General features: G+C 42.9%; 1 protein-coding gene across 1 annotated transcript in view; it reads left to right on the top strand.

The window, feature by feature from the left end:
- The window catches only part of ZDHHC17 (zDHHC palmitoyltransferase 17), a gene marked incomplete in the record, with an annotated part of 86524 nt that overhangs the window by 47809 nt on the left and 20923 nt on the right, over positions 1-17792 (top strand). The window contains 4 exon segments of the mRNA XM_073620007.1: positions 589-653; positions 3030-3192; positions 4039-4164; positions 11547-11689. Coding sequence (XP_073476108.1) covers positions 589-653; positions 3030-3192; positions 4039-4164; positions 11547-11689 — 497 coding nt within the window.

Here is a 17792-nt window from a genome sequence, read left to right as displayed (position 1 = left end):
GATTTTTTTAACAGCTTACCTGTAAAATCCTTTTCTTTTGAAGTACATCACGGGACACAGAGGTCTCGCCCCTCTTTCTAGTATACACGTGTATTGCTTTGCTACAAAACTGAGATACTCCTGGTATGGGAGGGGTTACATAGGGAGGCAACTTCCTGCTTAGGGTGTGCCAGTGTCCAGCACCTGAAGGTGGACTATAACCCACATAATAATTACTATGGCTCTGTGTCCCGTGATGTACTTCAAAAGAAAAGGATTTTACAGGTAAGCTGTTATAAAAATCCTAGTTTTCATTGCACGTCTTGCAGCACGCAAAAATGTGCATATGTTGGCCGCATTTGGGGTGCCATTAAGCATTAATGGCACTGCAAACGTGACGTACATTTTTCAAGCGTTCTGGAATGCACATTTCTGCACGCTTTTCCGAATGCACAGGTGTGAATGCGTTTATAGGGAGAGGAAATAAAACAAGTGACTGCCTTAATTTCTGCTAAAATCTTCATAGACAAATTTTTAATTAATAATATATTTGGCATACAAATTTTCTTTATTTTATGTGTGGTATACCTTGTTCAATATTTGTTCCAGGATGTCGATATGATGGATCAAAATGGAATGACTCCTTTAATGTGGGCAGCTTACAGGACACACAGGTAACCACTTCACAGTCATCATAGAAACTAGTTGTCCACAATGTCCACCAGTCCTATATAGATCTGCACCCATTTTTAGACGTTGCTGTCATGCTTTCACAAGTTTGGCTGACTTTCAAGTTTTGTTGTGTATGCATCCACATGCAGGCAACCCTTTTTATGTCAGTTGGAACGCAGCTGCTAAATGGACACAATGGCTGCTCCCAATTTGACATTCGTGTGGGTGCATGTCCTCGAACTTACACTGTCTGCATTCAGGGGCAATCACCTGCACCCACACGGATCTGTCTGTGCAGCTGCCGCTTCCCAATTGACATGAATGGGGCTGCCTGCATGTGGATGCACAGAACACCTGTGCTTCCCGTGTGGGCAAACATGGCCTGCACTTAAAGTGGTAGTAAACCTGTGTGTGTGTTTGTTGTTTGTTTTTTTTCCATCTGCAAGGTAAAGCCATAATGTGAAACTTATTTTAGAACAAAGCCTTCCATGTCATGGCTTCCATCTTCCCCCGGTCTTCCTTCCGGGTTTGCAGACCCCAGCTGTGTGAGTGGCCGGAGCCGCGATGACATCGCCCCCGGATCTGTACGTGCTTCTTGGGTTTTGTGGAGTCTATGGTTTTCCTGATTTGTAAAGCTGTTGCCCGGTTCAGATCAGAGAAGACTGGATCAAACAGCCTTTTTACACAATGCGCAGGATTAACCCCTTAGGTTCCACAATGAATATAACAACTGGGCATGCTGGGAATTGGAGGGGGTAAACTGGGCACTGTTATGTTGGTTTGCCTGTCTCCAAATCCTCCTGTAAGCAGCAGTATATCCCAACAATCACTGAATTTATGTGTATCACAAAATGAACTCCAGGAAATATTGTTTTCACCGTAAGTATAAAAATCTAATTTTACTATTTGTCCCTGATTTGAAAATGTTTTTTTCTTTTGCCTTTAAAAATATATAGAAGATAATGCTACGAAAAAAGAGTCTTCTCACCTGCCCCCCACACAGAAAAGAATGTATAAAATATAGTGGTGCACCGAAATTTCAGCTGCCGAAACATATTGGCTGAAAATTGTGTTTTCGGTAGGAGGCCGAAAGAAAAAGAGTGCAGATAATAGAGCCGAAAGGGGGGCGGGTGTCGCACACGTGTCATCTTGGTGCGCCCCTGTCAGAGTCGTCTGTCCCCCCCCTCCTCACGAGTGTCCTGAAATGCAGCCTGACCAGTGCCTGGTAGCGCGATCTCACACTGAGTCACAGAGCTGGATCTGATTCGCCATGAAGCCACTGTAAGGATGTTCGCCTTCTAGACCGCCTCTTGTGATAGACGGCACACTGGTCCAATGCCAGAAATCGTTGTGCCGTGTGTCATAGGTGGCGGGACATCGTTACAGCGGCTGACTGGCGATTCAGATCCAGCTATGTCACACAGCGTAAGATCGCGCTACCAGGCACTGGCGGGCTGTAGCTGATGGGCACTGGCGGGCTGTAGCTGATGGGCACTGGCGGGCTGTAGCTGATGGGCACTGGCGGGCTGTAGCTGATGGGCACTGGCGGGCTGTAGCTGATGGGCACTGGCGGGCTGTAGCTGATGGGCACTGGCGGGCTGTATTTCATGGGCACTGGCGGGCTGTATTTCATGGGCACTGGCGGGCTGTATTTCACGGGCACTGGCGGGCTGTATTTCACGGGCACTGGCGGGCTGTATTTCACGGGCACTGGCGGGCTGTATTTCACGGGCACTGGCGGGCTGTATCTGATGGGCACTGATGAGGCTGCATTGATCTCTTGTATCATGCCTGCAATCTCTGATCATCTCCTGTATCATGTCTGCTAGAGGTGCACTGAATGGAAATTTTGCCAATACTATTAGCAATGTGTTTCAGTTAAAGTAAGAGATTGCAGACATGATACAAGAGATGGTTAGAGACTGCATTTTTCTTGAGCTTTTCTTGCACTAAAGGTGCCAATAATGGCCAACAATAAATTAAATCCATATTAATTTAAATTGATGATATTAATTAAAAGTGGAATATAATACAATTTTATATATAAAAATATTCTTTAAAAAATGTCATTTTCGGCAAAGTGCATCCTGCATTTTTGGTTTCGGCACCAAAATTTCCATTCGGTGCACCACTAGTTAAATTGTGAAAATGGCTCTCAATGTTTAATATAAGTATATTTAGTAAGTCTTCGTTCTTCACTAATGCTCAACAACCATTAGAAGTGCAATCTACAGATTTGTAAATCGCTCTTCAAAATGTGCAAAATAATGCCTATAAAACAACCCTAAAATACTGACCTTAAAAGGTACCCACGGAAAATCAACTATGGCTTGGCTTAAAATTGTTTTTAACTCTTCTTCTTTTTTTTTTTTTTGCAGCGTGGATCCCACTAGATTGCTCCTTACCTTTAATGTGTCCGTAAATCTTGGGGATAAATACCATAAAAACACTGCATTACACTGGGCTGTTTTAGCTGGAAACACTACAGTCATAAGTTTGCTTCTAGATGCTGGTGGCAATGTTGATGCTCAGAATATTAAGGTAATGTTTTTGTGTGCAGAAAAATATAAATTCTTATGTAGTTTGTTTGGTGGGATTTTTTTAGAAAAAGCCTCAGCTTACAGTATAGACAGAGTTGCTTAAGCAGAAAAAAATCTTCTATCATTTAAGTAGATTAGAAGTGTCTGTCTATGGAAAAGTCTGTGTGACCTTAAATCATCCTCTAGTTACATAATAAAAAATATGCATAAGACAAAGCAAAATGTGACCTGTATTCTTACGGTATTATACATATACAGTGTAAAAGGAAGGAAGAAATGTGGTGTTTTACACCGGTTTCAGTAAGTGCAATAATAACCCCCTGCATTGATGTCAGTGGATGCAGTAATAGCCCCCTGCTTTAATGTCAGTGACTACAATAACCTCCAGCATAGGTATCGGTGGACACAGTAACCCCCCCACTTGCATTGGTAGTCGGTGGCAGTGAATATTACCCCCATCCACCTGCTTCAGTGGTCATGGCATAGTGAAAGTACCCTAACTATATTTTACCCTCTCCTGCCATAATTGGGGTAGTTTAACTAAATTAAACCAGAAGGTAAGACATTTAGTAATAGTGTGGTAAACTGTTCAATCATGTACCTATATGTATAATCTGTACTAATTTCACTACACTATAAATATCTAAGCCAACTCCTAAAAAATGCACATTAAATAATAAAACATTTTTTTTGTTCAAGCCATTTAATTTACTGTATAAAGAAGATGAAAAGTAAGTTATGGTACCCCTTTAAGACACTACAATACAACCATAACAGAATGTGTGTGCTAAACAAATTGCTTGTTTTAACTTTAACCCAAAGGGTTTTCTGCCTGTGTTCATTGCAGGGAGAATCACCACTTGATTTAGCAAAGCAAAGAAAAAATGTTTGGATGATCAACCATTTACAGGAGGCAAGGCAAGCCAAGGGCTATGACAATCCCTCATTCCTCAAAAAACTAAAGGCGGATAAGGTAAGGGGTGGCTTTTGTATCGGTGGAAAAAAAAAAAACCTTCAGTCATAACTTAGGCTTTCTAGTCTGTGGTCATGAGCTAAAGATAATACCTACTGTATGCTTGGTGCCTAAATTCCAAAGGACGATCGATCACCTCTGAGCTTGTCGGCTTTATAATATTACACTTTAAGACCTGTTGAAGAGCATTTACCCTTAAAAGCCTGTTATTACTTTAATCTGTCATAAAATCTCCTTTGTGCACCTGTGATTTAGCTTCTTTTTTTTATGGAGTTCCCTGATTGTTGGGCTAAGCCCATTTCACTCTTCAAGCACTAGTTCAGTTCATTTTATTGATTACTTATATCTTGGTATAACAAGACAACTTTTTCTATGTACAGTGCCTTGAAAAAGTATTCATACCCCTTGAAATTTTCCACATTGCATCCAAAAATGTAAATGTATTTTATTGGGATTTTATGGGAAAGACCAACACAAAGTGGCACATAATTGTGAAGTGGAAGGAAAATGACAAATGGTTTTCAAAATGTTTTACAAATATTTGAAAAGTGGGGCATGCGTTTGTATTCAGCCCCCTTTACTCTGATCCCCCCAACTAAAATCTATAAAGACAAGGCTATCTTGATGCGCAGGGCCAGAGAGATGGGGGAGATTCTGCACAATGGTGCTAAAATCCTATTTTTTCCCGACTACTCTCCCGATCTACAGAAACGAAGGGCCGAATTTAGGGACATCAAGCGTAACCTACGGAATTATAAGATCGAATATGCCCTGCTGTACCCGGCACGCCTGCGTGTTACTGCCCTGGGGGCTACCCATTTTTTTGATACAGTGACAGGGGCAACAAAATGGTTTGAAGATAATAAAATGGACCTGTAGAGCTATGGGTTGAATAAGGCTGGTTAGGGGTTCCTTTTTTTCTTTTTTTTTTTTTTTCTCTTTTTTTGCTTTTTGGAGCACAAAAGTGGATGGCATGGGGGAAGGGGGGGGAGGGGTGCAACAGACGGAAGCACGGATGAGGGATGCGGTTGCACTAGTTATGTATGTTTTAAGTATTGTTTTGATATCTTGGAACTGGGCTGTGGGAGGGGGGGAAGGGGGGAGGGGTCTGCAAGGTGGTGCCATGAAGCTTGGTAATAGGGTTGTGGAGGGGGGGGGGAGGGGGGAGGAGTTTGGAAGTGTGTCACAAAGTATTTGCTCAGTGCACGAGCCGGGAGTTTTTTCTTGAATGGATGGGAGGGAAGGAAAAGGTCACAAGTAAAGCCCCTAGGGCTAGCCTAGTTAGGCAGGAGAGGGGGTCACATACAAGGGCGGGGAGAAGGGGGGTATATTTTGTTAAGGTTGGGGGGGAGGGGCTCACAGTGAGTTACAGGGTTAGACAATGGGGCGAACGAAAGGTACATGCACTTAGGAGGAGGGGGCTGATAAAAATAAAGCACATTTGCACATGGCGTTTGCTTCTGCAGTTAAACAATACAAGGGGCGGGGGGGGTGGTCCCTGGACGCGGGGACCCCCCCCCCCCTCCCCCTTTTCACTTTCTTGTTTGTTACAATCACAGAGATGACGTCAAGACTTGTAGACACAAACGCACGAGTGAATTGCCTTTTCCTTTTTTCTTTTTCTTCTTTGTTGTCGTTGTTTTTTTCGTTTTTTTTTTTTTTTTTTTTTTTTTTTTTTTTTTCCTAACTTTGCTAGATGCCTACTAAAACCCTAAAAATAGGCTCATGGAACATCAGGGGTATGGGTGACCCTGCCAAAAAGGCAGCGGTGTTCTCGGTGATGGAAGCTTATGGTGTTGAATTGGCTTGCTTGCAGGAAACTCACCTTACTAATGAAACTAAATTACAAATTCAGAGTAATAGATTCCAAGAACAGTACCACTCAGTCCATACCTCTTACTCAAGAGGGGTGAGTATTCTGGTTAAGAGAGGTATTTTATTTTTCTGCAGGGAAGCCAAGATAGACACTTTGGGACGTTATGTCTTCCTGAGCTGCGTTGTGGAGAACAAACCTATGGTGATAGCAAATATCTATATCCCTCCTCCGTTTAGAACAGAGATTATCTTGGATCTGTTGGAATTTATAGATAGTAGGGTGGATACTCCTATAATAGTGGTAGGGGACTTTAACGCAGTTCTGGATAACAAAATGGACCGGTTCCCGCCCGCCCTACGGGCGGGAGGGATTTCAGAGGGGCGCCTAGGTCAACTCCTCGAAGAGATTGGATGGTGTGACCTGTGGAGATCTCATAATCCTAACACCCGGCAGTATTCTTGTTACTCAGGCTCATACTCCACTCTTTCGCGTATAGATATGGCAGTGGGTAATAGCGAAGCTTTGCGAATAACAGGAAACATAGAGTATGGTCCAAGGGGAATATCAGACCACTCACCCCTGACTTTGACCCTAAATCTAAACACTAGATCTAGCCAAAAAAGGTGGACATTAAACCCACTATGGTTGGACCTGATACGTAGCCCAGCAGAAGTAGCCTCCAAACTAAAAGAGTTTATAACATTTAATTCAGGTACAGCACCAGCAGGGGTAATATGGGACACCTTAAAAGCATACCTTAGGGGATTATTACATCAGCAGGTTGTTATAGCAAAGAAAACGTCAAGGGAATGGGAGGTGAGGGCTAGGAGGGAAGCCATGGAATCAGAAGCACAATATGTACTAGACCCAACCCCGGAAAAACAGGAGATTTGGCTTAATAAACAACAAGAATACAAAGAAGTAATTAATAGAAGAGTAGAGAACAAGAGACTTTTTCAGAAACAAAATTACTTCGGCGAAGGGGAGAAAGTAGGTCGGACGCTTGCCCTCTTAATTAAGTCCAATCTATCCTCACCGGCCATCTCCTCAATTAAGACATCGGCTGGAAAGATTACATCCGATCCCGCCGAGGTCCTAGAGGCCTTCTCTACATTCTACAGAGACCTGTATAGGTCACGTCGGGGTTGGAATCAGAGCGAGATGGATGGGTTCTTGGAAAGGGTGAACCTGCCCGTACTCTCGGAGAGGGATAGGGACGAGATGGAGTCCCCTCTGACCCTGGAGGAGCTGCAAAAGGCAGTATCGGAGTTGTCAGGCCAGAAATCTCCGGGCCCGGACGGGCTGCCATTGGAGATCTATAGACGATATGGGGAGGTCCTGCTTCTGGAGCTTCTAAAAGTGCTGGAGCAAACGGTCAAGGACGGAAAGTTGCCCCCATCAATGTTGGAGGCTGACATAGTAGTTATACCAAAGGAGGGCAAAGACCAACTGGAAGTCTCCTCGTACAGACCGATATCATTGTTATGCACAGATGTTAAGATCATTACAAGGGTGCTGGCATCCAGATTAAATAAGTGTATTACAAAACTTGTGCACCTGGACCAATCGGGATTTATCCCCGGCCGGTCCACTAGCACAAATATCAGAAGGGCCTATTTGAACCTCCAGGTACCAACAGAAAATGAAGGATCCAGAGCTATACTGTCTTTGGACACTGCCAAGGCTTTTGACAGCCTGGAGTGGGAATATCTATGGAGGGTGCTAGAGAGGTTTGGATTTGGCCCCGTATTCATCAGCTGGTTAAAAATCCTATATAACCACCCAAGGGCAAGGCTCAAGATAAACGGCGAATATTCGGAAAATTTTCCCCTTGAAAGAGGGACAAGGCAGGGGTGCCCCCTATCTCCTTTACTGTTCGTCCTGGCCATGGAGCCATTGGCGGGAGCAGTGAGATCATCGCCCGAAATACAGGGATTTCAGCGAAAAGGGGGGGAAGAGAAAATAGCGCTTTTCGCGGACGACGTCCTATTCTTCTTGGGGGACACGACTACCTCATTGGAGAAAGCGATGTATCTAGTGGAGGACTTCGGAAAGTTCTCCGGACTAGCCATTAATTGGGAGAAATCATCGCTCCTGCCGGTTGACTCATCGGCCAATCCTATTTCGACGTGTTTGCCCCAACTGAAGGTTACGGGGAAGATGAAGTACCTTGGTGTTGTCCTGTCTAAGGACCCCAGTGCGTTTATTGAAGACAACCTGGTCCCCCTCTTATCAAAATTTAAGAGAAAATGTGACACCTGGAGTAGACTCCCTCTGTCTGTGGCGGGTAGAGTCAACTTGATAAAAATGGTATGGATGCCGCAGTTGTTATACCTACTCCACAACTCCCCGGTTTGGATCGGGGAGAAGTGGTTCCAAAAAATTCAATCCCTCTTCAGGGAGTTAATATGGAAGAAAGGTCAGGCCAGGATTGGCCTACAAAAACTGCAGCGCCCTGCCACAGAGGGGGGTCTGGGGGTTCCCCAACCGTTTATCTATTTCTTGGCAGCCCAGCTACAACAACTAGGGGGATGCGACTCCGAGGGAGGTGGAAGCAACAATGTCAAAATTACTCTGCAGGGGAACCCACACAGCTCACTAGTGGGAGCACTGGAGGCAGATTCACTACAAGGGGAGATTCCCACATTTAAAATGATCACTAGGGTCTGGCAGGCAACCAAGAGAATAATGGGGTACAAAGGGATTTCAGAACTCTCGCCAATGTGGAACAATAAGCGACTGCATGAATTACTAACCGTCGACAAGAATAATATGTGGGAAAGGTGTGGGATAAATCGACTGATTCAACTATACGAAGGGGACACTCTGAAATCTTTCGAGGAATTGAGACACGAGTATGGATTACCAAGCCAAGTATTCTATAGCTATCTACAGATTAGGCATGCATTGAGCAAACAGTTTAATAGACAACCCCTAGTATGGTGTGGGATCCCGTTATTGCAAACAATAGTTAAGTCAGAGACCACTAAGGGCTTGATTTCAATGATATATACCCAGCTTACAAAGAGAATAAATACGCAGGCAGGTCCAACAGGGGGAAGGGACAAGTGGGAGGCCGATGTGGGGGAGATAACGGACGAACAGTGGAGAAGGATTCTTGAATTTGGATCGGAGGTGTCGGTCTCTCCCTCACAAAAAGCCTCCCACCTGATGTTGCTGCATAGGTCGTATCATACACCAAAAAAGTTATTCATGTTTGGTCACAGAGCCAACGATGAGTGCCCTAGATGCAGAGGAACAGGTGATCTAATTCACATGGTCTGGAGGTGCCCAAAATTAGTTAGATACTGGTCCGAGATTCTAAAGAAAATCAACACCACCTTCAGAGTTAACCTAGAACCTGATCCCAAGACCTGTGTGTTGGGCTATGTGAACAACGGGCCGAGGGGTAGGAATACAGATTTAGCGATGGCAAGATGTTTGTTCCAAGCTAGAAAGCTAATAGCACAATCCTGGCAATCGAGGACACCCCCAACCCCTGAAGTCTGGATTGAAACCATTAACGCTACAGTATGGAGCGAAAGGACATTCTATACTAGATCAGGCAACTATAACACATTTGTGAAATTATGGAACTTGTGGGCCCAAGCAATGCCGTGCTCTTTACCAGTGCTATCTTAGTGCCGAGAGCAACCCTCTCTCCACCCGGATAGAGGTGTCGTGCTGGGCGTGGCTTGGGGTTCCGAAACCAAGAAAGAACAACGAAAAAGAACAGTAGTTAAATATAGGGCGTACCTCGGTATTATGTGGGCCCGATAGGGGGGGGGGGATTGGGGGGGGGGGGGGAATGGTGTATTAGACAGAACAGTAATAATATACAAGCACGTATGATAATAATAAGAGATTATGCGGCCGGTTGGCCTTGATGCACAAACTGGGTGTTTTATAAGTTACATATTTGTATTACTGTAACTATTTAAATATGGAATGCACTATGCAAAAGAAGGAAAGTTTGCAAGGCCACAATGATGTGACTAGGTAAGAGACACACATGAGTACCAAACTGAAAGCTGTCTCCATATTAAGTTAACTGAAGTGGCTGAAAGGGAAAGAAAGAAGAAAAAAAAAAAAAAAAAAAGAAAAAAAAAAAAAAAAAAAATCTAGTGTAACCAATTGCCTTCGGAAGTCACCTAATTAGTAAATAGAGTCCACCTGTTTGTAATTTAATTTCAGTATAAATACAGCTGTAATGTGAAGCCCTCAGAGGTTTGTTAGAGAACCTTAGTGAACAAACAGCATCATGAAGTCCAAGGAACACACCAGACAGGTCGGGGATAAAGTTCTGGATTAGTTTAAAGCCGGATTCGGTTATTTTAAAAAAAATATCCCAAGCTTTGAACATCTCACAGAGCACTGTTCAATCCATCATCCGAAAATGGCACAACTGCAAACCTACCAAGACATGGCTGTCCACCTAAACTGACCGGCTGGGCAAGAAGAGCATTAATTGGAGAAGCAGCCAAGAGGCCCATGGTAACTCTGGAGGAGCTGTAGAGATCCACAACTCAGGTGGGTGAATCTGTTCACAGGAAAACTATTAGTCATGCACTCCACAAATCTGCCCTTTTTATGGAAGAGTGGCAAGAAAAAAGCCATTTTTGAAATAAAACCAAAAGAAGTCTCGTTACTGAAAAGCCATCTGGGTTACACAGCAGACATGTGGAAGAAGGTGCTCTGGTCAGATAAAACCAAAATTGAACTTTTTTTTGCCTAAAAGCAAAATGCTATATGTGGCAGAAGACTAACACTACACATCACCCTGAATGCACCATCCCCACCGTGAAACATGGTGGTTGCAGCATCATGTTGTGGGGATGCTTTTCTTCAGCAGGGAGAGGGAAGCTGGTCAGAGTTGAAGGTAAGATGGATGGAACCAAATATAAGGCAATCTTAGAAGAAAACCTGTTAGAGTCTGCAAAAAGACTTGAGACTGGGTCCGAGGTTCACCTTCCAGCCGGACAATGACCCTAAACATACAACCAGAGCTACAATGGAATGGTTTGGATTCATGTGTTTGGTATGGCCCAGTAAAAGTCCAGACCTAAACCCAGTTGTAAATCTGTGGCAAGACTTGAAAATTGCTGTTCAGATGCTCTCCATCCAATCTGACAGAGCTTGAGCTATTTTGCATAGAAGAATGAGAAAAAAGTTCACTATCCTAGATAGTAAAAGCAAAGCAGGTAGAGACATCCCCAAAAAGACTTCCAGCTGTAATTGCAGCAACAGGTGGTTCTACAAAGTATTGACTCAAGGGGGCTGAATACAAATACATGCTCTCCACTTTTCAGATATTTATTTGTAAAAAAAAAAATGAAAACCATTTATCAATTTCCTTTCACTTCACAATTATGTGCCACTTTGTGTGTCTATCACATAAAATCCCAATAAAATACATTTATGTTTTTGGTTGTAACATGACAAAATGTGGAAAATTTCAAGGGGTATGAATACTTTTTCAAGGCACTGTATATATGAATATGTACACATTTAAATCTGCTGAAATACGGACCTTCTAAATTTGTGATAATTTTGTTTTATTTTTCAGGAGTTTCGGCAAAAGGTGATGCTTGGAACACCGTTCTTGGTGATTTGGCTGGTTGGTTTTATAGCTGATCTTGACATTGATTCCTGGTTAATCAAAGGTCTCATGTACGGTGGAGTTTGGGCAACGGTGCAATTCCTATCAAAGTGAGCAACTTTTTAAAAATTCCTTTATCAGAACTGAACCCTTCTATAATTTTACAGCTGTAGATGGGGCCATCTTAAATACAGGCAGTCCTGTACATACGACTCCTACTTATGAACGGCCTCAAATGCCAGCCACTTGTGTTCCACGCTGGTCCTAGATACCTCCGAGCACCTCTGGATACATCCCACACTGCAGTACTATATGTACTGCATTGCCAGAAGAGCCCCAGATAACATAACAAGCGCCTGGAACATCCCACATCCATGCACAGGCGGAAGTTACACTTACGAATGCAGTGTTCTGCCCGGAAGTTACACTTACAAATGCAGTGTTGTGACTTACGGACAACTTCGACTTACAAACAAACCTACAGTCCTTATTGTGTTTGTAACTCGGGGATTTCCTGTATTTGTAAAAATCAAATAAAATTTGGTTAGGTGCCCCAACAAACCCAGAAATTGAAACTCCAATTCCACTGCTCAAACAACCTTCTGAGAGTAATTCTTAAGCATCCTGACATCACTAGTCATGCCACGTGTATTACACCACAGTTTGGGCTTTCTCACAATAGTAATCGTGAGGCTCCAAAGAGTCCAAACTGTGGTGAAATTAATTGCAGTGGACTAGTGACTGGATGCTTTGTGCACGCTCTTGGCAGATTGGAAGACTGTCAGAAGTGGGGCTTTGTATTCTGGATGCTATTAGAGCAACCTAATAAAGTTAGTGGGATCTTATTGAATTTGGCAAAAAAACGATTTTACACTTAGTAGGTTCTCTTTGTCTGATGTATCATCTGGATAAGCATGGGAGGAAAAATCAAAGGAGTGAGCTGATAATTTTAAACAATCGTTTGGGCCAAGCTGGCTTAATGGTGTGGCCACTGTGTGTGCTGTAGTTTACTGTAGTACACAGGTGTCATTAGAATTATGGTTGCCTTCACGGGGCCAGTTTTATCTGTAAGAGCACCCCACTGCCCCTTGCATCAGATGTCAAGGGCCTCCCACCATCAGAAGTTGATATTCCCCCACCATCCCTTACATCACAGTGCATTCCCCTTACCTTGTGCTGCTGCTGGGAAGACGCTACGGGCAGAGCTGGGAAGCAGAAAGAGCAGGGTCTGGAGCAGGACCAGAGGAGGCTGGAGTCAGCTGAATGCTGAGACAAGGGGAGGCTGCAGCTGTACAGAGAAGCGCAGGATTGCTGGAGATCTGCTCCAAACAAACTATTTAACTGGTTCACGCAGATATACTGCGGCAGAATGGCTCTCCTGGGTGAAATCCTGTGTATATATACGGCTTTCCCCAGGAGAGTCACCGCAGGGGACCCGATACGTGTGGCTGGCGGGCGCGATCGTGTGCACGGGGGCCAGCATGGGGATTTGTGTGTGTGTGTGTGTGTGTGTAAACACACAAATCCCCGTGCTGTCAGAGGAGAGGAGACAGATCGTGTGTACCTACGAAGTAGGAACAGCGATCTGTCATCTCTTCTAGTTAGAACACAGTGAGGGGAACACAAAAGTTAACCCCTTGATCGCCCCCTAGTGTTAACTCCTTCCCTGCCAGTGACATTTATACTGTAATCGGTGCATATTTATAGCACTGATTGCTCTATAAATGTCAGTGGTCCCAAAAATGTGTCAAAAGTCTCCGATCTGTCTGTCGCAATACCGCTAAAGATCGCAGATCACCGCCATTATTAGTAAAAAAAATTAAATAAATAATAATAAAAACACCATAAAAATGCCATACATCTTACCTATAGTTTGTAGACGCTATAACTTTTGCACAAACCAATCAATATACGCTTATTGCGATTTTGGGGATTGATTTATTTATTTATTTATTTTTTTTTTTTTTTTACCAAAAATATGTAGAAGAATACACATTGGCCTAAACTGATGAAGATTTTTTTTTTTAATTTGGGGGATATTTATTATAGCAAAAAGTAAAAAATAAATAGTTTTTTTTTTTTTTTCTTTTCAAAATTGTCATACTTTTTTTTTTTTTTTTTTTGCGCAAAAAAATAAAAACCGCAGAGGTGATCAAATACCACCAAAAGAAAGCTCTTTTCGTGGGAAATAAAGTGCTCTGGTCAGAAAGGGGGTAAAATCTTCCGGGGCTGAAGTGGTTAAAGTCATAGGATTTGTTTGGTTAAAAGAACCACCACCCACAGTGGATATAAAAAGTCTATGCACCCTTGTAAAAAGGCAGGTTTCTGTGATGTAAAAAAAAATGAGACAGATAAATCATTTCAGAACTTTTTTTTCACCTTTTTAATGTGACCTGTAAACTGTACAACTCAGTTGAACAACAAACTGGAATCTTTTAGGTGGAGGGAAATAAAAAACTAAAACAATATGGTTGCATAAGAGTACACATTTTTAACCACTTAACGCCCGCCCACCGTCAAATGACGGCTTGGCGGTGCAGCTCTCATTCTGGGTGGACGTCATATGACGGCACCCAGAACGGCCGCTGTCGCGTGCCCCCGGGGGCACACGGCGATTGCGGCTGTGCCGTGTTGCTAGGACACGGCGTGACCCCGATCTCAGTAAAGAGCCATGGCTCTTTAACCATGTGATCGGCTGTGTCCAATCACAGCCGGTCACGTGTAAACACAGGGATGCCGGTAATCGGCTCGCCTTGCCCTCACACTGACAGTAGGAGAGGGGAGCCGATCAGCGGGATCTCCTCACAGAGGACAACTAGGCATGTTATCAGGGCACTGATAATCAGTGCCCTGATTACAATTGAGTGATCACCAGTGCCAGCAGTGACTGCCCACAAGTGTAAGCAATCAGTACCCATTAGTGATGACAGTCAGTGCTGGGTATCACTGCTACCCATCAATACCAACCATCAGTCTCGCCTATCTGTGCCACCCACCAGTGCCACCTATCAGTGCCCATAAGTGTGACATATTCGTGCCTCCTCATCAGTGCCGCCGCATCAGCGCCCATCAGTGAAGGAGAAAAATTACTTATTTACAAAATCTACTGACAGAAACTAAGAAAAACTTTTATTTTTTTATTTTTTTTTTAATTTTCAGTCTTATTTTTTTCCTAAAAAAAAAATAAAAATAAAATAAAAACCCAGAAGAGATTAAATACCACCAAAAGAAAGCTCTATTTGTTTGAAGAAAATGATAAAAATCTCACATGGTTACAGTGAAGCATGACCGCGCAATTGTCATTCAAAGTGTGACAGCGCTGAAAGCTGAAAAATGGCCTGGGCAGGAAGGGGGGTGTGTAAGTGCACAGTATTGACTAATACTTTGTTGAAGCGCCTTTTTATTTTATTACAGCACTCTTTGCTGTGCCACCACCATGCTTCACTGTGGGTATGGTGTTCTTTTGGTGATGTGCAGTTTTGTTTTTGCGCCAAACATATCTTTTGGAACTATGGCCAAAAAGTTCAACCTTGGTTTCATCAGACCATAACACATTATCCCACATGCTTTTGGGAGACTTCAGATGTGTTTTTGCAAAATTTAGCCAGGCTTGGATGTTTTAAGTCTTCCCACTCTACCCCATAGCCCAAACAAATGAAGAATATGGGAGATTGTTGTCACATGTACCACACAGCCAGTACTTGCCAGATATTCCTGCAGCATCTTTAATGTTGCTGTAGGCCTCTTGGCAGCCTCCCTGACCAGTTTTCTTCTTGTCTTTTCATCAATTTTGGAGGGACATCCAGTTTTTGGTAATGTCACTGTTTTGCCATATTTTCTCCACTTGATGACTACTGTCTTCATTGTGTTCCATGGTATATCTAATGCCTTGGAAATTCTTTTGTACCCTTCTCCTGACTGATGCATTTTAACAATGAGATCCCTCTGATGCTTTGGAAGCTCTCTGCGGATGATGGCTTTTGCTGTACGATGCGGCTAAGAAAATGCCAGGAAAGACCTACTAGAACAGCTGAACTTTATTTGGCGTTAATCAGAGGCACTTTAAACGATGGCAGATATGTACTGACTGTTATTTAACATTCTGAACACAGCTACATCCCCAGAGTTATAAGAGGGTGTGCACACTAATGCAACCACTTTATTTTAGTATTTTATTTTTACACCACCCCCAAAAGATTTCAATTTGTCTTTCAATAGAGTTGTACAGTTTATAGATCACATTAAAGGTGGATAAAGTTTTGAACTGATTTATCTGTGTCTCCTTCTTTTTTTTTTTTTTTTTTTACATCACAGAAACATGACATTTTAACAGGGGTGTGTAGACTTTTTATATCCACTGTATTATGCTTTTGTTCTCTCTATGATCTGCTTAGTGAAGTTTGCCTTGTTCATTCAGAATATACCCCAAAGGCATTACTCAGCATTCTATGGGAAGGTATGTCATAGTCTCAGCTTTCTTCATCCTTTTTCATCTGACATACCATCAACACATCTTGTTGTCCTGGTTACTTGTTCCAAATTACAGATACAAATTCAATTTTTGGGGGAAAATTTCCAATCTCTATCACTTCTTTTTGTAGGTTCCTTCGCTGTCCTTACTGTGTTTTAGTGTTTTCAATTAGCACAATGCAGAAAATCGTTTTTTTTTTTTCTTTAATCAACTGAGCACAAAATGCTCAGCTGATGTGTTTTGCTTCTGAAAAAAAAAAAAAAAAAAAAAAGTAATTGTTTCTAGTACAATCCCTAGGAGGGAGCGTATTATGATGCTGTTTGTGTAATGCCATCAGTGTCTGTGAACGAGTATTTAGTACAGGTTCACTTGAGGTAACTGTTAATTCCATGTGGGCTTTCATCAATCACTGCCTCCTACTCTTGTGTGAGCGGCAGATTGTCTATTCTATGCCTTTTACACTGGATGATCTGTTACCACTTCTGTATATCTGACAATATCAGATCTATCTTTATGGTAAACATTCATTGGATCTTTCTTGTACCGTTTTAATAGAGGTAGAACTTAAAACATTTCCATGTGATGTTTCTTGGGAAAATGTGAAGGTTTTGGCTCTTACAGCTGTCACCATGATGCTGGCCACACACAGAATTTCCTTTAGAACCGACCTGTTGGAAGTGAGATTATCTATTAGCATTGCATGATTAATCGTTAAAAAATCGCAATGTCGATTCAACCCCCCCCCCCCCCCCCCCCATATTAATTTGGCATTTCCACAATTCATGTAACAAGCACAGAGCTGTCAAACTTTGCTGTCTGCCTTTTTTTTTTTTTTTTTATCACAACATTGCTCAGCGCTGAGAGATAAAAAGAAACATTGTATTATTTGGTTCTTTGTAGGGATGAACTTCTGTCTGCAAATGAGGGCAGTTTAACTACTTAAAGACTAAGCCTTTTTCTGACACTTGTTGGTTACAAGTTAAAGTGGAGTTCCACCCAAAAGTGGAACTTCCACTCATCAGATTCCTCCCCTCCTCCGGTGACACAGTTGGCACCTTTCAGGGGGGAGGGGGGTACATTACAGGTATCTGTACCCACTTCCGGCATAGATAGCCGCAGAATCTGCGGTTATTTACGCCACTTCCTGCTTCCTCCCCGCTGCCTGCTGGGAAACACGCGGGTCCCAGAGGCAGCAGGGACCATCCGTATTGCGCTGCGCGACTCGCGCATGCGCAGTAGGGAACTGAAGCCGCACGGCTTCACTTCCTGATTCCCTTACCGAAGATGGAGGCGGCAGCACCCGAGGACGGAGAGACGCTTCGGCCTCGGGTGCCGACATCGTGGGCGCCCTGGACAGGTAAGTGTCCATGTTTTAAAAGTCAGCAGCTGCAGTATTTGTAGCTGCTGACTTTTAAAAAAAAAAATTTTCGGCGTCGCTCCGCTTTAAAACCAGTATTTTCTGCTCGAAAATTACTTGGAACCCCCAAACATTATCTATATATTTTTAGAGACCCTAGAGAATAAAATGGAGGTTGCAATGTTTTATGACCATGCAGCGGTCTTTCAAATGCAATTTTTTGTGAAAAAATACACTTTAATGAATAAAAAAGTAAATAAAAATACTAAACAGTAAAGTTAGCCCAATACTTTTGTATAATGTGAAAGATTTTATTCCTAGAATCATGATCTTTATCCTAACCAAAAAAATTGTGATTCTCAGTTCATTCAGAATCGTGCAGCTC

Source organism: Aquarana catesbeiana, linkage group LG03 (assembly GCF_042186555.1).
Source record: "Aquarana catesbeiana isolate 2022-GZ linkage group LG03, ASM4218655v1, whole genome shotgun sequence".
Classification (NCBI taxonomy): domain Eukaryota; kingdom Metazoa; phylum Chordata; class Amphibia; order Anura; family Ranidae; genus Aquarana; species Aquarana catesbeiana.
Note: the sequence above shows the minus strand (reverse complement) of the source record. Positions and strands in the feature narration are given on the sequence as shown.